General features: G+C 43.7%; 1 protein-coding gene across 1 annotated transcript in view; it reads right to left on the reverse strand.

The window, feature by feature from the left end:
* The window catches only part of SCFD2 (sec1 family domain containing 2), a 745,236-nt gene that overhangs the window by 42,037 nt on the left and 678,667 nt on the right, over nucleotides 1-24,532 (reverse strand). The window contains exon 7 of the mRNA XM_075347035.1: nucleotides 11,127-11,261. Within this exon, the coding sequence (XP_075203150.1) occupies nucleotides 11,127-11,261 (135 nt within the window). The remainder of the gene's footprint in view (nucleotides 1-11,126; nucleotides 11,262-24,532) is intronic.

Here is a 24,532-nt window from a genome sequence, read left to right on the forward strand (position 1 = left end):
CCACTATTTTTAAGAGCCTGATTCAGGTCCCCATAGTCTTATATAGGGACCGGTGTCCGGCCAGTTATCCAAAATCAATTCTGGGCCCGAACCAGGTTTTTTTTAAAAGCCAGATTGGAGCCACCAATCCCGGTTATCTGTGAGTCCGCCCATCACTAGCTGTTGGTTATACTGTGCACCAAGCTGAAGTACAGGCATAGTTCCTTAACATATAAGCAGTTGTGCCGGTGTAAACCATTAATGAGCTGTGGCTCTCATGAAAGTGCAATGCCTCCATTATTCTGCAGAGGATTGTATCTCCACCAGTCTAGCAAAAGGATATGCCAAAAATATCTGACTCCCAAAAAATAAATTATATAAGCTTTGGTAAACTATGATCAAGACTACCATAGTTGGCAACACCAGATGTCAAAAGGCCATCTAAAATGTAAGGTAATAAAAAGAAAAAAGGAAAAGGGTAGTGAGAAATGAAATCCAGATCAAAGGAAAAGATAAAAAGACACAATGGAAGGCGGTGATCACAATACTCATTATAAGTTTTCATGACTTGCAGCAAAAGCTGGCCACTTTTGACCTGGTGACAGGTTCTTTTTTATTTTATTCCCGCTGCCGCCCTGAGTATTCCATTTTTGTTCTTTTTTAATCCACTATATGGGTCCACAGATATGGACTTGTTTATGTAGTGTACCAATAGCATATTGCCCGCACTAAATAAAAAGGCCCAAATTAGATTACTTCTGTGAGCAGCAAAAAACATTGATCCCACTCTCAGGTCTTTTGCAGATTCCAACAGGTTTTCTTCAAGAATGGTCCTGTATTTGGCTCCATCCATCTTTCCATCAATTTTAACCATCTTCCCTGTCCCGGCTGAAGAAAAGCAGACCCAAACCATGATGCTGCCACCACCATGTTTGACAGTGGGGCTGGTGTGTTCAGGGTGATGAGCTGTGTTGCTTTTACGCCAAACATATCGTTTGGCATTGTGCCCAAATAGTTCGATTTTGGTTTCATCTGACCAGAGCACCTTCTTCCACATATTTAGTGTGTCTCCCAGGTGGCTTGTGGCAAACTGTAAACAACACTTTTTATGGATATCTTTGAGAAATGGCTTTCTCCTTGCCGCTCTTCCATAAAGACCAAATTTGTGCAGTGTACGACTGATTGTTGTCCTATGGACAGACTCTGCCACCTCAGCTGTAGATCTCTGCAGTTCATCCAGGGTGATCATGGGCCTCTTGGCTGCATCTCTGATCACTCTTCTCCTTGTTTGAGATGAAATTTTGGATAGATGGCCGAGTCTTGGTAGATTTGCAGTGGTATGATACTTCTTCCATTTCAATATGATCACTTGCACAGTGCTTCTTTGGATGTTTAAAGTTTTGGAAATCTTTTTGTTAACAAATTCAGCTTTAAACTTCTCCACAACAGTATCACGGACCTGCCTGTTGTGTTCCTTGTTCTTCAAGATGCTATCTGCGCTTTAAACAGAACGCTGAGACTATCAAAGAGCAGGTGCATTTATACGGAGACGATTACACACAGGTGGCTTATATTTATCATCATCAGTCATTTAGGACAACATTCGATCATTCAGAGATCCTCAATGAACTTCTGGAGTGAGTTTGCTGCACTGAAAATAAAGGGGACGAATAATATTGCACGCCCCAATTTTCAGTTATTTATTTTTTAAAAAAGTTTAAAATAAGCAATAATTTCGTTCAACTTCACAATTGTGTCTCACTTGTTGTTGATTCTGCACCATAAAATTTTAATTTTTATCTCTATGTTTGAAGTCTGAAATGTGGGAAAAGGTTGAAAAATTCAAGGGAGCCTAATACTTTTGCAAGGTAACTGTAACCTAAAACCAGTGCTATACTGGCACTATCATGCTGACTCTATAGATACCTTTAGTTGTAATCTAGGATCTATAGGTTCTTTAACACAAGCAAGTAAATTTTGTAAAATGAGCAGCTTTTTGAGTGGTAGCAGCTGCCTGTCAGCTGGTAGCTGGGGTGGGTTTTCATAGTGATTCCCGCCCCCCTGCCTGTCCGTCCTCCCCCTGTTATTTATGCTAATTCTATTATAGAATCGTTTTACAAAGTGACTTGAAGGACCTGTGGTGATGTCATCACTCTGTGACCAGAAGGGGCGGGGCCGGATAGTGCCAGTTTAGCACTGGCTTTAGGTTATATAGGAAAATCCTGGTGATTGGTGCGCTTTAAACTCACTTATTGGTGAGATAGACCTTACTCCAAGTTTTTCAAGGGGGTCTTATGATACCCATGTTTGCTATTAACATATTTATAAATAATTCTATTCCTTTAACAAAAGTTTGTGTATGTGATGGAGCTCATGTACAGGACATCTAAGGTGTTTTTATAGATAATTATAAAAAATGAGTTTGGTGTCACATTTCTGACTTGTATGCTTTTTGCTTTTAAGTGTAAAATCAAACTACCATCAAAAGGAAAGTGTCTGATTCATAGCATTAAATAACTACAATTTGTTCATGCAGAAGATGCAGAATGAATTGCTCATCCTGATATTACCTGTTCCTGTGGAAAAATGTTTGGATGTCAAGCAAATGTCACTGACACAATTTTCAGTTATGTTATAACAAGTGGGTGGGCGATTGTCTGACATGTGTATACAGTGAAGGCAAAACAACCCGATAATATCAGTATCAATAAAATATGAAATTAATAATATGCTTTCTTTCCCAACTAAATGTATTTTATTGTATTATTTAATTAAAGGGGTTCTTAAATACTCTATTTTCTAGTGTAAATACAAATAGCAGGTTCTCATTTCCCACACGGGCATCTTTTCAGCAATGCCAGCATCCGGTATACCATGGCTGATGGTATATTGTTATGCCACGTGCGCACTGCGGCCAAACAATGGCCGCTAATGTGCTATAGTTCTCACACTTCCTTAGACATCTGAGGTTCATACGAAAGAAGTATGAGCGAAATAAGCAACCAGGTGGCACAACAATGATGCAAGACCAGGGAGACCGGACCACAACATTGCTGGAACGGTGTCGATGCAGTAGGTGCGTATCTGTACACTGCATAATATATTATTTGTAAGGCTGGCGGGTGTGGACCCACTGCACCATGACTGGGCTTACCCTGAATGGGTGTGACTAACTGCCTACTAGGTCATCACCAGAACCTCTGATGGTGAGAATGGATTGGGCTGCTGGTAGATATCAGGTACCCCTTCAGGGCAGTCCTCGGTACAGCAGCAGCTGAACGGATCAGGGTTAGGGACATGGGAGATCAGGTAAGATGGAGTCTGAGCAGAAGACTAGTATACTAGTGGGAACTAGACACACAAGAAACATAAATGCTCAGGCATGTTCCCACTGGGGAAGGTGCCTTAAATACACAGTGACTCTCAGCCATAGGATAGCGATACTTTAATACTAATAGTGATACTGTCGCTTTAAGAGGGGGTGAGCGTGCTCTAAGGATCTTGCTAAGAGACCCACGTGATGTCACAAAACTGAAAGTAAATCCTGATGCCAGCAAATTTAATGAGAATCCTGAAGTGTCATGTGTGACGCCCTGGCTTATCAGGTCATCACAGGTTATTGTGCAACCTGCCCTTCTGCACAGTATCCACCCTCCTTGGTTAATGGATCCCAGTCCTCTGGCATGGTTAACAGCTAGTCCAATGAAAATCCTAGGAACACTTCCCACTTGAACCTACCAGACACACCATTGGGGGTCCTGAAGGGAATAGGGGGGTTGGTGAGGAGAAAGTGAGGACAGTGACAGAGAGAGTTGAGAGTGGAGGAGAGAGGAGGTGAAGTAGCTCTCATGAGGAGAGGCCACGGAGGAGAGCTCCTGTATACTAGGTGGCAGACGTTGATCTGGGCCTGGTAGGAGCTGGAACCCGGTCGCAGGGGACAGTGTCAAGGGGCACAGACTGTCGAGGAGGACAGCCAGCGGCCTTGAGCTATCACAGGGCAGGGGCCATGGCACGACGGGGTACGTGGACTCCAGGCCGGGAAGTAGCTTCACGCGTTTTGGTAATTTACCCGACGGGGGTGAAGACTTCAAGTGTCATCCCCAACCCCCTCCAAAATCGGGGTACTAGTGCACCGATGGGATAGGACTTTCCCACTGCGATCCAAAGAAATCCTACGCATGAACCCTGAGAGCAAGCCATATGGGTGAGCGGGACCCGGAGAGTTTGATACCAATGGGTCCAAGTGAGACTAAAGTGCCAGGGATAGGGCTTCAGACCGACAACAACACTGAGGGCACGGATCCAGGCATGCTCCCCGCAGACTACGGTGGTGCTCGGAACTTTGGTTTACAAGCTGTCAGTGTGGTTATTGTGGGACTAAGTGAGTACATTGGAAACTCCCTCTGCACCTATCCCCCAACGGCACCCAAACACCACCATCCAACACCAACGGGCCCCGGGACACAACCCCCTACCCACGGAGAGGTTAAACATCAGGCTGCCACACCATCATCACCGGGCTCCCCAACGGCAGCGGTGGTCCCTTATATTACTACGCACCGTTGGTGTTGTCATGAACTTTCCAAAAATCCCACTGTACATTCACCCCCCCCCTCCTTTTAATCGAGTGGCCGCGCGACTCCAGGGTCTGGAGACCCCTCGAGTCACCGCGGATCCGGATTTGAGCGGCGGCCGCAGCACGGCTGCTCGCACGGGGGCGGTACATCATGCACATGTTTGAATATTTTCTCTTTGCAGATTTGGTGCAAAAAATAATCTGCAGCATGCCAATTCTTTCAGGGTCCGTTCCCATAATCCAGTGGGACTGCATTCTAGATGCAGTGTCATTTCTCTTGCAGAGACGCAAGTGTTCTCAAGGGGAGAATGCAGCGTCCAGGCCCACGATCAGGGGTCTGAGCACTGCAGACTTTCGCTGTGTACTCCCCACTGTGAACACTCGTGTCTCTGCAAGCATAAAGTGACATGATGCAGCTCGGAAAGTCAGTTTACGCTGTGTAGAAAAGAAGCACAGTGGGCGAGAGATTTTTATAAATCCGATCCACTGTGCTTGTACTGTGCAACGTAGGGTTTTGGACGCAGCAAAAACACACTGAGTCTAAAACACTGCAAACCCTGATCATGGGAACATACCCTCAGTATTTCTGCAGCGTTTTTTCGTACATTAACTTCAATTTTAAAAAGTCAGGTAAAAACGTATGCAAAAACGTGGCAAAAATGTGGCAAAAATGTGCGTTTTGCTGTTACCGTTTTCCTGCCAAGAGATGCAGAAAAATATTCAACGTGCGCACATAGCCTAAAAGTACAGTATGATAATGATCGTGTGTCTATTGCGTTGTAATAATTTAATTTCAAACATTTTTGGACATTGTTTGAGAAGAAAAGTTGTGTTCACATTTATGGAAGTTACATTCAGAAAATAAAGTTCAGAGATCCTGCTTTGTGTTTTTCTTCACAAGTTCCATAAGTAGAAGCCCTAATTTTCCCTTCAGTCAAAACAAGTCTGCATAAAAAAAGGGAATCTGCAAGACATGCCTTCATCGGATACAGGTCAGATTCCAAACCACAAATTACAATACCACTCATTCACAATGCGGATGGATTTTAAATGAAATTATAGTTTCAATGGAAATGTTCTGGAGACATGCGATCTGATTATAGATGAAGAGTTTGGAAAAACCTCTTGTGCTAAGGATCTGGCCATGTAAGAGACGGTGTAGCCCGCCAGGAATCTTATTATATTTGGTATTTCCATTAATGTTTTTGCTGCCTAAAACTTTCCTTAATGAGAAAAATACAGTGTTACCCAGACTGTACGGACACACCCTGCATTTACAGTTCTAAGGTGTGCCTATAACGAAGAGTGCCATGGAGCACATTTTCTATATAAGTAGTCAGTAATAACTATAAGGTAAACACAATACCAGCATAATGAGGCATCTACACTATATGGATCAATGTATAGGGACTAGTGATGGGCGGACCTTGACTGTAAAAGTCCGGATCCTCACAGTGTCAAAAAGTACCCGGATGCCGGGCTCAGGCCTGGAGTTATTTAAATACTGATTTTAAAAAAGCTGCATACGGTTCTTCTTATTTTGATACACAGCCAAGATAAGCGCACGGCTGGGGGCTACAGTCAAATGCTTTATCTGTGCTAGGTATCATACGCTAATTTAGCTAATTTATTTATTTTATACCACGATATAGACTCGCATACAGCGTCTGTGATTGCAAGAAGTCAAATGCTGTCACACAGGCTGGGGGCGCATCTGACTCCAACCAATCACAGACGCCAGAACTGCCAGTGGGTGGGGGAGCAGTGAATATGCATGAAAGTAAATGCACGGCCCCGGAAGAAGAGTGGGTGGCCCGAAAGCAGTTACAGCTGTGCTAGAGACTCGGTAAGTATAACACATTTGCTCTAATCTCCCTTTCTCTTCTACCACCATTTTTAAGCACCGGATTCTGGTCCCCATAGACTTATATGGGGACCGGCATCTGAAATATCTGAGATCAATTCTGGGCCGGAAACGTTTTTTTGTTGTTTTTTTTTTAAGTCCTGTCGGTCCAGGATATTCGCGAGTTCGCCCATCACTAATAGAGACAGCTCCACAATAGACATAGTTGAGCTTGTATGACAACCCGTTCTACAGCTATACACATTAATAAGCAGTTGTTCCATACCAGCCTCCATTCATCTCGGAAGACTTTCTAAAAGATTTTTGGACTGTGTCTGTGGATATTTGTGCTCATTCAATGAACAGGGAATTTGTGAAATCAGACATTAACATTGAATGAGGGGGCCGGGCTCACAGTCTCTATTCTAGTTCATCCTAAAGGTGTTCGATAAGGTTGTCAAAACAGGGATTTGTTTGGGTCAGTTAAGTCCATCCTTTCCACATCCTCAGCCAACCTTGCTTTGTGCACTTGGGCACCGTCATGGGGAAGAGAAAAGGGCCTTCCCCAAAATGTTCCCACAAACTTGAACACAAATTATTGTCCAAAATGTCTTGTATGCTGAATCATTAAGATTTCTCTTCACTCTAATTAAGGGCCTCTGCCAAACCCTGAGAAATACCCTTTTAGTCTTATCCCTCCTCTACTAAACGTTGCAGTTGGCACAATGCCGTCAGGCAGGAAATGTTTTCCTGTTATTCACCAAAAAACAACTTCTCCATCATACAGTAGGTAGAGAACTGTGATTCATCACTCTACAAAGTACGTTTCCACTGCTCCAGAGTCCAGTGTTGGCAGCTTGATACTCGTACTATACTACCTAACACTTGGCATCATGCTTCGTGATGTTAGTCTTGTATATAGGTGCTCGAAAATGGAAACCTCTGAATTGTGCAGTGCTGTAGAATATGTTGGCACTATAGAAATAAATATTATTATGCCATGAAGCTCCCAGCATACAGGTTTTGTGCTATGTTAATACCAGAGGTTTGTACACTGCACTTAGTGAGTCAGCACAGTGTTGGTGATTTTAATGCATAATGCACCTTAGTCTTTGGTGACACCGCTGTGCAAGGTTACATGGTCTCCACTTTGTGGCTGAGTTGCTCTAGTTCCTAAATGCTTCCATATTTCAATAATACCACTCACAGTTAAAAGTGGAATATTTAGGAGTGAAGAAATGTGACCTCTTATTAGGACCTGACCCCCAACAATCATTAAAGGGATTGTCTGGCTCTTGGCTACAATTATGTACTCAATCTGTGTGACTACAGACTTTTGAATACTCACATCTCATGCACTGCACGCTGTCAAGATTCTCTGTCAGTGCATGGAGGAAAGGACGCAAGACCATAAGTATGTGATTTACATACATGCAGTTACATGCTGACTAGACGGACGTTGCCTTGCTCAACGGAAACAGTCTAGTTGGATTGTGGCTGTATAAAAATCGCATACATGCGGTCACATGACCACTCTGCACCGGCACTGGTGAATCCTCTCAGCATGTAATGTCATATCCTAGAGGAGATTGGAAAAACTTTAAAGCAGCAATCTTAAAATACAAATGAATCTACAGAAATTAAATTTAAAGTAGTCATCTCATATGTAATGATGAAAAAGTGTGCTCAGTACTCGATCGAGCATTGGAGTGCTTGGGTACTTGCGGTGCTCGGCCGAGTATTGCGGGTGCCCAGATGTGTTGTTTATGAGAAACCGAATGCAAAGCACAGGCTCTCTTCACTGAATGATGGGAGCATGTACCCCAGTGAAAGTCATTTTCAGGCTCTGAATGGCTTTCACCTGGGGTAAAAACATTTTCGGAAGTAGTGTATCCAAAAAAAAAAAAAATTGCCCTCTCTCCTCGGAACTGCTCCACTTATGGCTGGCTGTATGTGGGCAGAAAGCTGAACTGGTCAGTAATTGACTTCCATTATACTGATTACTCAAGTTGAGCCTGTCTGAGAGTATGACCAGCTCGACTCGAGTAACAAGCACCCGAGCATCATCATTTCGAGTACTCACCAATCATTACTCATTTGGACTTTTATTGGAGCCCATTAGATGTTCCCTATTGTAGCACATGGATGACACAAAGCAAGTTCCTTGGCTTGGGCCATCTTATCAGCATTATCTTGAGCTGAGCCAGAGCTGCTGGAAAAATTGGTTCACAAGACTCATCCAGCAATCACTCTTGTTTGCTAGCCGGGCATTTATTTAAAACGTTGCCCTAATACAACAGCTACTTTAAATTCTAGCAAAAGGGGTAATTCATTGAATAACTGTTATACAGATGGTCCACCATGCTCGGTTTGCTCATGCTCTATAGACCATAGAAGGTCACTTTAACCCATAAAACAGCAGACTATGTCTGTGACCTGGATAAATACATTTTTGCAAACTATATTTAATATGCTATCCATCCATATTGTAGGCACATAATAGACAATCCTAAAAGACCGATCAACAATGGATTACATTTTTCAATTAAAATAAAGACTATTAAATTCTATCAAGAATTTTGCCAAACTCAATTTATGAGAATGAAGCCTACACAGAAGAACTGCGCCATCCTGTGACAATGGGAGCCTTGCTTTGTGCCCTGCAGACTCACGTGGCCCGATGTCAGGCAGACACACAAATCCATTCACGTGTACAAAAACTAGACTATTATTATTTAGATGGAGTCAGAATGAACAAATACTATCCTCCTACGTCGATAAGTCATGATAACGTTTAAGTCCACTAAACACATCCCCTGCTCTTCTTCAGCTGCGGCGCCTGTCATAACACTGTGCCTTCTCCAACTCGGGGAATGTGATTTAAGAATGGCTATTGAGAGCGGCTTCTGTGGTGTAACACATGCAGAAACATGTGCTCGAGAGCCAGCTACTCACACGGGTGACTCAGCGGCTGGCTACAGGACCGGAGAAGGACGAAATTAAATGAGAAAACATATTGGAGGACTATGAATGCATTATTGAGCTCTAAAATCTCATTTTAAATAATCTGTGTTAACCCCTTAATTACCAGTCTTTATTTTTTAGCTTTTGCCTCTCTTTTCACGTGTATGGGTGAATGAGATCTTGCCTTATCTGTATAATTTTTTGGCACTGTATGGAAACAAAAATGCTCTTTATAATATCGTTAGCTTGAGTAGCTTCCACTTAACAGCTGCGCTCAAACACTACAAAAGCCAAAATTGTGGCTAATTACTCTGCGAATTAACCCTTACCCAAGTCTGCATGAAAAACACTTCACCCATAATTGGACAAATAGTATCCATACTCGGAATACTGAGGGGCTGTTACGAAATGCACCTGCAAAACCAGTAGACACGTGTGTCCCTACGATCTGAGAGAACACTAGACATCAAATTACATGCATTTCCCAAAAACTGGTATTTCTTTAGGACATCTAAAGATATAACTCATGGGGAATAAAACTGCAGTAAAGGGTGCTTTACACACTGCGATCTCGCTAGTGAGATCGCTAGCAAGCGTACTTGCCCCCGTCGGTTGTGCGACACGGGCAAATCGCTGTCCGTGGCGCACAACATCGCTTACACCCATCACACGTACTTACCTGCCTAGCGACGTCGCTGTGACCTGCAAACCGCCTACTTTCTAATGGGGCGGTTCATTCGGCGTCACTGTGGTGTCACTAAACGGCCGCCCAATAGAAGAGGAGGGGAGGAGATTTGCGGCCGAAACATGCCGCCCACCTCCTTCCTTCCTCCTTTCCGGTGGACGCAGGTAGGATGATGTTCGTCATTCCTGCGGTGTCACACACAGCAATGTGTGATGCTACAGGAACGACAAGCAACCTCGCTACTGACCAGAAAACGATTTTTGGTGAATGAACGACGTGTCACAGACCAACGATTTTTACCTCTTTTGCGATCGTCAAGGTCTCTCATAGGTGTCACACGCTGCGATGTCGCTAACAACACCGGATGTGCGTCACAAACACCGTGACCCCGACGATATATCGTTAGCGATGTCGCAGCGTGTAAATGGCCTTTAACAGTCTTAAGCAGCAGTAAATCTGCAAAAGCTCTGCTAAGTGGTACAGAGGTAAATTGGGTCCGTCTTACCGATCCATCACCAGGGAGGAGCCCCGTCTGCACCACAAGGGGCCTTATGATGTACGCATCAGCTCCTCCTATTGTGCCATAACTGAGCTCCAAAATTGGAACCTGGCCCTAATTAAAGGTCCCAACGTAGCCCCTGCTGCATAGTATGCTATCCCAACATGGCATGGTTGTGTCCGTGTAACAAACTCAACAGAGAGCTTAAAGAAAAAAATTCAGGTCTCTTAAGTCCCCTAAACCACCACCGTTACAAAGATCTACGCCTGCATTTTAATTAAGCCCTTCATGTCCTGAAAAAAAGACGATAAAATAACTTTTAAATGTACTCTTCCCAGCTTCAATAGGACTCACTGCGCATGATCGGAAGTTCAGAAGACGGCTTATGTACACCTGGCTTCAAAAGCATACTGACACTGCCGAATAAAGCTGTGCGTATGTGCAAGGCTACCAGGAGCTGGTGGTGATGCCAGCTCGTGGAAATCATATCACTTAAAAACAACACAATAGGTTAATTATGGACATTGTGAATTTCTTGAAATATCTACAACAAATAACATATATAAGCTTTTACACCAACCTTCATAAACATGCTGAACCCCGTCTTTAGGAGATCAGTGAGACCAGAAGACATATGCTCGATATCTGTTGGTTCCGTATGATCTGGATGAAAAATTTCCTCTACAATCTGCTTCAGTAAAGGCTTGTATGAGGCCTGTGAAAAATAAGTTAAAATCTTAAAGAAAAAAAATACTGTTTCATTCTTTGATTAATATTGAACTCTATTCTACTTTTGCCAAGTGCGGACTTGACTGGAGTTAATGTGATTATTGATTAATTCATTGCACATCTGGAGCCCAGTGAACAAGAAAACAGAGAGAGGTAGTGCTGGAACGCTGCGCATGCGCACTACAGTACTTTGCTCTGCCCTCACAGGGCAGAGAGAAGTGTGCGTGAGCAGGAGTGCAATGGAGGACACTGTATGGGTGATGTAGGACGCATCATCCACAAGAAGCAGGGAAGGAGATCGATGATCACAAGCAGAGAGGAGGTGCTGGATCAAGATCAACGATGTCCATTGGACTAGACTGCCCTGTAGACGAGTATAATAAAAGGTCTTTTTAATGATATAGAGATCGACTTGGGGACTAATATACAGTATTCTAGAATGCTAATATAACTGGTGGTGGTGGCAGTTTATATGGGAAAAAACGATTCTTTTTAATCTCTTTATTAATGACCTTGTGGATGGGATTGATAGTAAAGTGTCAGTCTTTGCTGATGACACCAAACTATAAAAAAAAAACCAAGGAGAAAATTGTAGAAAAAATACCCTGACTATAAATAAATAAATTGCAAGTGCTTAATAAACAGGGTACTTAGTATATACATTTTTGCAAAAAGGTAAGAAGCTGTCTCACCTCGTCACGGTGTACCCATCTGAGACAGTCCCTAACCTACTAAAGTTAAAAACATATTCTGTACCTGACTTGTGTCATGTCAAAACTTCAATATGGATGGTAAAGTGGTTAGCTGGGTCCCAGATTAAATACACAGCAAAAAGTGAGACGCAGGTAATTGTTCAGCCTCAGTATCAGGAGGGCTGCACCCCCAACTTGCATTAAAGCAAGATAACAGACAAAAAACACCAAAAAAAACTGAGCTGTGACAATTGTTCAATAAACATGCAACATTACAAGCATGTGAATTGCAGCCTCAAGACTAGAAAAAAACCAAGGAGAAAATTGTAGAAAAAATACCCTGACTATAAATAAATAAATTGCAAGTGCTTAATAAACAGGGTACTTAGTATATACATTTTTGCAAAAAGGTAAGAAGCTGTCTCACCTCGTCACGGTGTACCCATCTGAGACAGTCCCTAACCTACTAAAGTTAAAAACATATTCTGTACCTGACTTGTGTCATGTCAAAACTTCAATATGGATGGTAAAGTGGTTAGCTGGGTCCCAGATTAAATACACAGCAAAAAGTGAGACGCAGGTAATTGTTCAGCCTCAGTATCAGGAGGGCTGCACCCCCAACTTGCATTAAAGCAAGATAACAGACAAAAAACACCAAAAAAACCTGAGCTGTGACAATTGTTCAATAAACATGCAACATTACAAGCATGTGAATTGCAGCCTCAAGACTAGAAAAAAACCAAGGAGAAAATTGTAGAAAAAATACCCTGACTATAAATAAATAAATTGCAAGTGCTTAATAAACAGGGTACTTAGTATATACATTTTTGCAAAAAGGTAAGAAGCTGTCTCACCTCGTCACGGTGTACCCATCTGAGACAGTCCCTAACCTACTAAAGTTAAAAACATATTCTGTACCTGACTTGTGTCATGTCAAAACTTCAATATGGATGGTAAAGTGGTTAGCTGGGTCCCAGATTAAATACACAGCAAAAAGTGAGACGCAGGTAATTGTTCAGCCTCAGTATCAGGAGGGCTGCACCCCCAACTTGCATTAAAGCAAGATAACAGACAAAAAACACCAAAAAAAACTGAGCTGTGACAATTGTTCAATAAACATGCAACATTACAAGCATGTGAATTGCAGCCTCAAGACTAGAAAAAAACCAAGGAGAAAATTGTAGAAAAAATACCCTGACTATAAATAAATAAATTGCAAGTGCTTAATAAACAGGGTACTTAGTATATACATTTTTGCAAAAAGGTAAGAAGCTGTCTCACCTCGTCACGGTGTACCCATCTGAGACAGTCCCTAACCTACTAAAGTTAAAAACATATTCTGTACCTGACTTGTGTCATGTCAAAACTTCAATATGGATGGTAAAGTGGTTAGCTGGGTCCCAGATTAAATACACAGCAAAAAGTGAGACGCAGGTAATTGTTCAGCCTCAGTATCAGGAGGGCTGCACCCCCAACTTGCATTAAAGCAAGATAACAGACAAAAAACACCAAAAAAAAACTGAGCTGTGACAATTGTTCAATAAACATGCAACATTACAAGCATGTGAATTGCAGCCTCAAGACTAGAAAAAAACCAAGGAGAAAATTGTAGAAAAAATACCCTGACTATAAATAAATAAATTGCAAGTGCTTAATAAACAGGGTACTTAGTATATACATTTTTGCAAAAAGGTAAGAAGCTGTCTCACCTCGTCACGGTGTACCCATCTGAGACAGTCCCTCACCTACTAAAGTTAAAAACATATTCTGTACCTGACTTGTGTCATGTCAAAACTTCAATATGGATGGTAAAGTGGTTAGCTGGGTCCCAGATTAAATACACAGCAAAAAGTGAGACGCAGGTAATTGTTCAGCCTCAGTATCAGGAGGGCTGCACCCCCAACTTGCATTAAAGCAAGATAACAGACAAAAACACCAAAAAAAACTGAGCTGTGACAATTGTTCAATAAACATGCAACATTACAAGCATGTGAATTGCAGCCTCAAGACAGCGTCTCACTTTTTGCTGTGTATTTAATCTGGGACCCAGCTAACCACTTTACCATCCATATTGAAGTTTTGACATGACACAAGTCAGGTACAGAATATGTTTTTAACTTTAGTAGGTTAGGGACTGTCTCAGATGGGTACACCGTGACGAGGTGAGACAGCTTCTTACCTTTTTGCAAAAATGTATATACTAAGTACCCTGTTTATTAAGCACTTGCAATTTATTTATTTATAGTCAGGGTATTTTTTCTACAATTTTCTCCTTGGTTTTTTTCTAGTCTTGAGGCTGCAATTCACATGCTTGTAATGTTGCATGTTTATTGAACAATTGTCACAGCTCAGTTTTTTTTGGTGTTTTTTGTCTGTTATCTTGCTTTAATGCAAGTTGGGGGTGCAGCCCTCCTGATACTGAGGCTGAACAATTACCTGCGTCTCACTTTTTGCTGTGTATTTAATCTGGGACCCAGCTAACCACTTTACCATCCATATTGAAGTTTTGACATGACACAAGTCAGGTACAGAATATGTTTTTAACTTTAGTAGGTTAGGGACTGTCTCAGATGGGTACACCGTGACGAGGTGAGACAGCTTCTTACCTTTTTGCAAAAATGTATATACTAAGTACCCTGTTTATTAAGCACTTGCAATTTATTTATTTATAGTCAGGGTATTTTTTCTACAATTTTCTCCTTGGTTTTTTTCTAGTCTTGAGGCTGCAATTCACATGCTTGTAATGTTGCATGTTTATTGAACAATTGTCACAGCTCAGTTTTTTTTGGTGTTTTTTGTCTGTTATCTTGCTTTAATGCAAGTTGGGGGTGCAGCCCTCCTGATACTGAGGCTGAACAATTACCTGCGTCTCACTTTTTGCTGTGTATTTAATCTGGGACCCAGCTAACCACTTTACCATCCATATTGAAGTTTTGACATGACACAAGTCAGGTACAGAATATGTTTTTAACTTTAGTAGGTTAGGGACTGTCTCAGATGGGTACACCGTGACGAGGTGAGACAGCTTCTTACCTTTTTGCAAAAATGTATATACTAAGTACCCTGTTTATTAAGCACTTGCAATTTATTTATTTATAGTCAGGGTATTTTTTCTACAATTTTCTCCTTGGTTTTTTTCTAGTCTTGAGGCTGCAATTCACATGCTTGTAATGTTGCATGTTTATTGAACAATTGTCACAGCTCAGTTTTTTTTGGTGTTTTTTGTCTGTTATCTTGCTTTAATGCAAGTTGGGGGTGCAGCCCTCCTGATACTGAGGCTGAACAATTACCTGCGTCTCACTTTTTGCTGTGTATTTAATCTGGGACCCAGCTAACCACTTTACCATCCATATTGAAGTTTTGACATGACACAAGTCAGGTACAGAATATGTTTTTAACTTTAGTAGGTTAGGGACTGTCTCAGATGGGTACACCGTGACGAGGTGAGACAGCTTCTTACCTTTTTGCAAAAATGTATATACTAAGTACCCTGTTTATTAAGCACTTGCAATTTATTTATTTATAGTCAGGGTATTTTTTCTACAATTTTCTCCTTGGTTTTTTTCTAGTCTTGAGGCTGCAATTCACATGCTTGTAATGTTGCATGTTTATTGAACAATTGTCACAGCTCAGTTTTTTTTTGGTGTTTTTTGACACCAAACTATGTAGGATATTAAAAACTGACCTTGATAGTACAATATTAAAAAAGATCTGGATAAGATGTTAGAATGGGCAGATACTTGGCAAATGAGATTTAATGTTGATAAATGTAAAGTAATGCACCTAGGACTGAGTAATCCTATAACTGCGTATACATTAAATGGAAGTAAACTCGGGACTACAGAACAGGAGAAGGACTTGGGTATTCTCATTACAAATAAGCTGAGCAGCAGCACTCAATGGCCAAGCAGCAGCTGCTAAAGCAAACAAGATTTTAGGGTGTATAAAAAGAGAGATTAGATCCCGTGAACCCAACGTATTGTTACCCCTCTATAAATCACTTGTAAGGCCACATCTGGAATATGGGATCCAGTTTTGGGCTCCACATTTTAAAAAGGACATTCAGAAGTTAGAGTCAGTTCAAAGGCAGGCAACTAGACTACTACAAGGAATCGAAGGCCTCCCATATGATGAAAGGTTGAAAAAGTTAGATATGTTTAGCTTAGAAAAAATATGTCTCAGAGGAGATCTCATTTATTTGTATAAATACATGTATGGTCAATATAAAGGACTGGCACATGACTTATTTCTTCCAAAGACAATACTAAGGACCAGGGGGCACTCACTGCGAGTGGAAGAAAATTGATTCCGACAGCTAAATAGGAAAGGGTTCTTTACAGTTAGAGCAGTCAGACTGTGGAATGCCGACCACAAGAGGTAGTAATGGCAGACACTGTAACAGGTTTCAAAAAAGGGCTGGATGATTTCCTCACTACACAAAACATTGTTGGTTATAAATGACTTAGTGACCAAATGTAGAACTGGTGGAGGAAGGTTGAACTAGATGGACCTAGGTCTTTTTTCAACCTAAGTAACTACGTAACTATGTAACCTGGTGACAGGTTCCCTTTCAAGATTCATTTTTTACATTTGCATTTGGACTTTTTTCCATCAAACTGCGGAGCAGTGAGCGACAAGCATAGTAGCCTGCTTTACACACTTCAATAGATCTTTCAATCCGTCGTCGGGGTCAAGTTGTAAGTGACGCACATCCGGCATCGTTCGTGATGTATTTGCGTGTGAAACCTACATGCGATCGATATTGAACGAAAATACGGTGATCGCATACACGTCGTTTATTCCTCATACATTGGACGTTTGGTAGTACGAAACTAGTGAATTGTAACGTGTGACATCCCTCATACGATTGTGATGTCTGAGGCTATGTGCGCAGGTGTGCGCTCTGCACCGCAGCTTAAAAAAGGTCTGCTTCAGAGCGCAGCTGAAAAGCTGCGTTCTGAAGCGCCTCACAATGTCTGTCATGCACTAATCTCTGTCAGTCCGTCACTATCTCTGTCCCTCACTCTCTGTCCATGTCAGTCTATCCCCCTCTCTCATATACTCACCGATCCCCGATCCCCGGCGCTGCACGGCATTCACACTGCTGCGGCGGCTTTTACTGTTTTGAAAAAGCCGGCCGCCCATTAAACAATCTCCTATTCCCTGCTTTCCCCGCCCACCGGCGCCTATGATTGGTTACAGTGAGACACGCCCCCACGCTGAGTGACAGGTGTCACACTGCACCCAATCACAGCAGCCGGTGGGCGTGTCTATACTGTGTAGTGAAATAAATAATTAAATAATTTAAAAAAACGGCGTGCGGTCCCCCCCAATTTTAAAACCAGCCAGATAAAGCCATACGGCTGAAGGCTGGTATTCTCAGGATGGGGAGCTCCACGTTATGGGGAGCCCCCCAGCCTAACAATATCAGTCAACAGCCGCCCAGAATTGCCGCATACATTATATGCGACAGTTCTGGGACTGTACCCGGCTCTTCCCGATTTGCCCTGGTGCTTTGGCAAATCGGGGTAATAAGGAGTTATTGGCAGCCCATAGCTGCCAATAAGTCCTAGATTAATCATGTCAGGCGTCTATGAGACACCCTCCATGATTAATCTGTAAGTTACAGTAAATAAATACACACCCGAAAAATCCTTTATTAGAAATAAAACACACACACACATACCCTGGTTCACCACTTTAATCAGCCCCAAAAAGCCCTCCTTGTCCGGCGTACTCCACAGTCCTCCAGCGTCGCTTCCAGCGCTGCTGCATGGAGGTGACCGGAGAAACAGCAGACACCGCCGCTCCGGTCACCTCCACGCAGCTAATGAAGACAGCCTCGCTATCGGCTGAGCTGTCAGTGAGGTTACCCGCTGTCACTGGATCCAGCGGTGGCCGCGGGTCACCTCAGTGACAGCTCAGCTGATCGCGCTACTCACCGCCGCTCCGGTCAGCTCCAGTCAGCAACTGAGGTGAGTAGCGCGATCAGCTGAGCTGTCACTGAGGTTACCCGCGGCCACCGCTGCATCCACCGCTGGATCCAGTGACAGCGGGTAACCTCACTGACAGCTCAGCCGATAGCGCGGCTGTCTTCATTAGCTGCGTGGAGGTGACCGGAGCGGCTGTGTCTGCTGCAGCTCCGGTCACCTCCATGCAGCAGCGCTGGATGCGACGCTGGAGGACTGTGGAGTACGCCGGACATGGAGGGCTTTTTGGGGCTGATTAAAGTGGTGAACCAGGGAATGTGTGTGTGTGTTTTATTTCTAATAAAGGATTTTTCGGGCGTGTGTTTATTTACTGTAATTTACAGATTAATCATGGAGGGTGTCTCATAGACGCCTGACATGATTAATCTAGGACTTATTGGCAGCTATGGGCTGCCAATAACTCCTTATTACCCCGATTTGCCAACGCACCAGGGCAAATCGGGAAGAGCCGGGTACAGTCCCAGAACTGTCGCATATAATGTATGCGGCAATTCTGGGCGGCTGTTGGCTGATATTATTAGGCTGGGGGGCTCCCCATAACGTGGAGCTCCCCATCCTGAGAATACCAACCTTCAGCCGTATGGCTTTATCTGGCTGGTATTAAAATTGGGGGGGACCGCACGCCGTTTTTTTTAATTATTTAATTATTTATTTCACTACACAGTATAGACACGCCCACCGGCTGCTGTGATTGGGTGCAGTGTGACACCTGTCACTCAGTGTGGGGGGGCGTGTCTCACTGTAACCAATCATAGGCGCCGGTGGGCGGGGAAAGCAGGGAATAGGAGATTGTTTAATGGGCGGCCGGCTTTTTCAAAACAGTAAAAGCCGCCGGAGCAGTGTGAATGCCGTGCAGCGCCGGAGATCGGGGATCGGTGAGTATATGAGAGAGGGCTGCTCAATTCACTTACTCAGGAGTTTAGCGGTCACCGGTGAGTCCTTCACAGGTGACCGCTAATCAGGACGCGACACAGACAGAGCAGCAGCATGACAATGAAGTCGGGTGAAGTTCACCCGAGTTCATTCTGACAGTGCGGCTCTGTTTGTGTCTGCTGTCATCTGACATTCACCGCTGCTACATGGCTGTCTGTGTCTGCTGTTAGCGGCCATGTAGCAGAGCTGAATGGCAGATGACATAGTAAAAACGCATCTCTACATTACACACGCTTGTCAAGACAATAAATAAAAAACAAAAGGGTGCCCAATGCATACGTCACAGAACACATGATCTAAAGGATCGCACACAAAATTGACCAATTTAACATAGACTACTAACGCAGGTGTGACAGCAAATGAACAACCTACGTGCAATCTCATTAGATCGCATATGCGACCTGGGCGTGTCACATCGCATACGAGATCGCATACCTAATTGTAAGGTGTAAAGCTGGCTTAAGAGATGTCACCAAGATATTGCGGCTATGGAGAAAAGATATCAAGGAAAATGGAATTCATCAATGCTTGCAGATTACTGTTGGATAATTGTAAGAGATGATCCGATTCAGAAGTACAAGAGTCATCACTGAATGAGGACCAAATTTTGTAGTGACATTTCTGTAACTGTTTATATTTCGCAATAGTGTTTAGACACATTTTAGTTATTTGAATTGTTGCTTTTTCCTGTAAATAAATATCAGAAAATTGTCATAACAAAATACTCTGAATCTTTATATTTGCAAAAATAATAATGTTTCGAACTATTGAAATTTTTATGCATTAATTATATGTAACAGTAAAAGGAAAACGTAATATCATTGAAACAAGAGCCATCTAACATTTTTCATTGTCAGATTTGAATTCAGGAGTTCAAAATCATTGCAGAATGGCTCATATCATAACTGAACGTGACAACTAAAAATATGTAGAACAATGTTATTGAGAAATTGACTTTTAAGCCCCATCTGTCATGCAGTCTTCGGCTTTGCACTCGCTAGGTATCATGGCAGCATCGGACTCTGTTCACACTGCAGAGTCTGACAAGCAGTGTTGAAATGTCTTAAGCCCACTTTACACGTTGCAATTAGTTGTACAATTGCATTTGCGATGTGACACGCCCAGGTTGCATACGGGATCTATGAGATTTCACGTTGGTCGTTCATTTGCTGTCACACGAGCGTTAGTAGTCTATGTTAAATTGGTCAATTTTGTGTGTGATCCTTTAGATCATGTGTTCTGTGACGTATGCATTGAGCACCTTTTTTTTTTTTTTTATTTATTGACTTGCCAAGCGTGTGTAATGTGTAGGGATGCGTTTTTACTATGTCATCTGCCATTCAGCTCTGCTACATGGCCGCTGACAGCAGACACAGACAGCCATGTAGCAGAGCTGAATGGCAGATGACAGCAGACACAGACAGAGCCGCACTGTCAGAATGAACTCGGGTGAACTTCACCCGACTTCATTGTGATGCTGCGGCTGTGTCTGTGCCGCGTCCTGATTAGCGGTCACCAGTGAAGACTCACCGGTGACCGCTAATCTCCTGAGTAACTGAAGTTAGCAGCCCTCTCTCATACTCACCAATCCCCGATCTCCGGCGCTGCACGGCTTTCTCACTGCTCCGGCGGCTTTTACTGTTTTGAAAAAGCCGGCCGCCCATTAAACAATTTCGTATTCCCTGCTTTCCCCGCCCACCAGCGCCTATGATTGGTTACAGTGAGACACGCCCCCACTCTGAGTGACAGGTGTCACACTGCACCCAATCACAGCAGTCGGTGGGCGTGTCTATACTGTGTAGTGAAATAAATAATTAAATAATTAAAAAAAACGGCGTGCGGTTCCCCCCATTTTTAAAACCAGCCAGATAAAGCCATACGGCTGAAGGCTGGTATTCTCAGGATGGGGAGCTCCACGTTATGGGGAGCCCCCCACCCTAACAATATCAGCCAACAGCCGCCCAGAATTGCCGCATACATTAGATGCGACAGTTCTGGGACTGTACCCGGCTCTTCCCGATTTACCCTGGTGCGTTGGCAAATCGGGGTAATAAGGAGTTATTGGCAGCCCATAGCTGCCAATAAATCCTAGATTAATCATGTCAGGCGTCTATGAGACACCCTCCATGATTAATCTGTAAATTACAGTAAATAAACACACACACCAGAAAAAAATCCTTTATTAGAAATAAAAACACACACATATACCCTGGTTCACCACTTTAATCAGCCCCAAAAAGCCCTCCTTGTCCGGCGTAATCCAGGATGATCCAGCGTCGCATCCAGCGCAGCTGCATGGAGGTGACCGGAGCCGCAGCAGACACAGCCGCTCCGGTCACCTCCACACAGCAAATGAACACAGCCGCGCGATCAGCTGCTGTCACTGAGGTTACCCGCGGCCACCGCTGCATCCACCGCTGGATCCAGTGACAGCGTAAGAAGGCGGCTGCGAATGGTCATTATCAGCCTGAGCTCCTAGCAATCATTCACAAGACAGCAGGAATTAACTCCTGCTGTACTGGAGAGCAGTGAAGCAAAACACAGCTGACGCCCATGACAGTCTGTACAACTAAAGCCCGCTACACACGCTTCAATATATCTCACAATCCGTCGTTGGGGTCAAGTTGTAAGTGACGCACATCCGGCATCGTTTGTGACGTATCTGCGTGTGACAGCTACATGCGATCAGGATTGAACGCAAAACCGTTGATCGCAAACACATCGTATCATTCTCTAGAATTGAGCGTTTTGTTGCAAGAACCTAGTGAATTGTAACGTGTGACATCCCTCATACGATTTTGGTGTCTGATGCTATGTGCGCAGGTGTGCGCTCTGCACCGCAGCTTAAAAAAGGTCTGCTTCAGAGCGCAGCTGAAAAGCTGCGTTCTGAAGCGCCTCACAATGTCTGTCATTCACTAATCTCTGTCAGTCCGTGACTATCTCTGTCCCTCACTCTCAGTCCATGTCAGTCTATCCCCCTCTCTCATATACTCACCGATCCCCGATCCCTGGCGCTGCACGGCATTCACACTGCTCCGGCGGCTTTTACTGTTTTGAAAAAGCCGGCCGCCCATTAAACAATTTCGTATTCCCTGCTTTCCCCGCCCACCAGCGCCTATGATTGGTTACAGCCTAGTCTTAATCCTTTTGTACTCCTGGAGATGAGCCACCAGACGATATGTCTAGTAGCAGCTCTCTTATACAGAATACAGAAATACTCTACTGAATAAGTGCTCCTGTGTATGGGAGAGATAGCTGCAGGCTGAATGATCGGCAAAACCATCATTCAGCTGACAGTCATCTAATGTGTATGGTGGGCTATAAAGAATTGTTGATTTTGCTATAGACGGTAATCTCCTTTACTTTGTCGTCACTATCTTCTCTTGTTAATTCAAGTTTAATCTTAACTGTTATAATAGTTGGTCCTCAGTTTACTGTTTTTAACCAAATTATATCTCATGCCTCATAGCCACGTCACGTTCATACACTATACACAACAACAAAAAACAATAAAAGTCATAATATCGCTACATCATAACCACAAAAAATTGAGCTGTGAATACAGTATAATTAGAGTTTGTCTTGTAAGACCAAACCATCGACAACACTATGTTCTACACAGAATATGTGATTTTGTGGTCGGACCATTTAAAATGATTGTTTCACAGTATTTTTGTTATTCTGTTAGACTTGTTACGTGAGAATGTACATTATGTCTTGAAGTCAACCAGTACTTTGACTATGCGTGACAGACATGAGCTTTCTGTACTCCTCTGACCCCAGTCGTACCATTTAAAAAAAAAAAATTCTTCCTACTTAATATAAATCACATAGTTTTAGAAATGATAACCTGTACAGATGTACGAGGAAAGTCGCATTCCAGTCATCCCATCAGTCTAGCACAGGGGTCGGGAACCTATGGCTCGCGAGCCAGATATGGCTCTTTTGATGGCCGTATCTGGCTCGCAGACAGGGCTCCTACCTGTCTATGGGAAGGATGCATGCACCGCGCTCCATCAGGCCGCGGTGCACGCTGATATTGGTAGTTCTTTGATGGCCTGATAAGCATTGGCGGCAGTGGTGAGCGGCAGGGAGCATGGACTACATTTCCCATAACTCCCTGCATATCCGCGCCGTCTGCAAGCACGCACCTGCGTCCAGGGCCGGCGTCAGCACCCGGCAAACCCGGGCAAATGCCGGGGCCCTGGAGAGCCGGGGGGGCCCACTCGGCCTCGTCAGTTCTCCTGTCCCTTGGCCGGGGCCCACTCGCCTTTATAGTTCTGCTGCCCCCGGCCGAGTTCCGGGGACCGCAGTCCTCGGCAGCAATCTGCGGCGCCGTCACTTTAAGGCGCGCAGACATCCTGTATTGAATTTGATCTGTGGGCGGAGCTACCGCCTTCTCAGTCCCACAGATGAAGGAGGCGAGCTTCTGTCCGGCGCTGTGTGGGCCCCCTCTCCACCGTGACCTAATCGGGTAAATGCCCTCCCCGCCCCCCCATTATGGGCCCCGGTGAGCTGCTTCTAACCCCCCAGATGTATGCCCTGCCAATCCCCCCCCCCGCCGATTCCGCGGGTGCTGGCCCCACCGATTCCGCGGGTGCTGGCCCCGCCGATGCCGCGGGTGCTGTCCCGCCGATGCCGCGGGTGCTGGCCCCGCCGATGCCGCGGGTGCTGTACCCGCCGAGCCGTGGGTGCAGGCCCCACAGAGCAGCAGAGTTGTGTGTATTTGTCTGTATGTAGCAGAGTTGTATGTGTTTGTCTGTATGTAGCAGAGTTGTATGTGTTTGTCTGTATGTAGCAGAGTTGTATGTGTTTGTCTGTATGTAGCAGAGTTGTATGTGTTTGTCTGTATGTAGCAGAGTTGTGTGTGTTTGTCTGTATGTAGCAGAGTTGTATGTGTTTGTCTGTATGTAGCAGAGTTGTATGTGTTTGTCTGTATGTAGCAGAGTTGTGTGTGTTTGTCTGTATGTAGCAGAGTTGTATGTGTTTGTCTGTATGTAGCAGAGTTGTATGTGTTTGTCTGTATGTAGCAGAGTTGTGTGTGTTTGTCTGTATGTAGCAGAGTTGTATGTGTTTGTCTGTATGTAGCAGAGTTGTATGTGTTTGTCTGTATGTAGCAGAGTTGTGTGTGTTTGTCTGTATGTAGCAGAGTTGTGTGTGTTTGTCTGTATGTAGCAGAGTTGTGTGTGTTTGTATGTAGCAGAGTTGTGTGTGTTTGTCTGTATGTAGCAGAGTTGTGTGTGTTTGTCTGTATGTAGCAGAGTTGTGTGTGTTTGTATGTAGCAGAGTTGTGTGTATTTGTCTGTATGTAGCAGAGTTGTATGTGTTTGTCTGTATGTAGCAGAGTTGTATGTGTTTGTCTGTATGTAGCAGAGTTGTGTGTGTTTGTCTGTATGTAGCAGAGTTGTGTGTTTGTCTGTATGTAGCAGAGTTGTGTGTGTTTGTCTGTATGTAGCAGAGTTGTATGTGTTTGTCTGTATGTAGCAGAGTTGTATGTGTTTGTCTGTATGTAGCAGAGTTGTATGTGTTTGTCTGTATGTAGCAGAGTTGTGTGTGTTTGTCTGTATGTAGCAGAGTTGTATGTGTTTGTCTGTATGTAGCAGAGTTGTATGTGTTTGTCTGTATGTAGCAGAGTTGTATGT

Source organism: Anomaloglossus baeobatrachus, chromosome 1, assembly GCF_048569485.1.
Source record: "Anomaloglossus baeobatrachus isolate aAnoBae1 chromosome 1, aAnoBae1.hap1, whole genome shotgun sequence".
In the NCBI taxonomy this organism is placed as follows: domain Eukaryota; kingdom Metazoa; phylum Chordata; class Amphibia; order Anura; family Aromobatidae; genus Anomaloglossus; species Anomaloglossus baeobatrachus.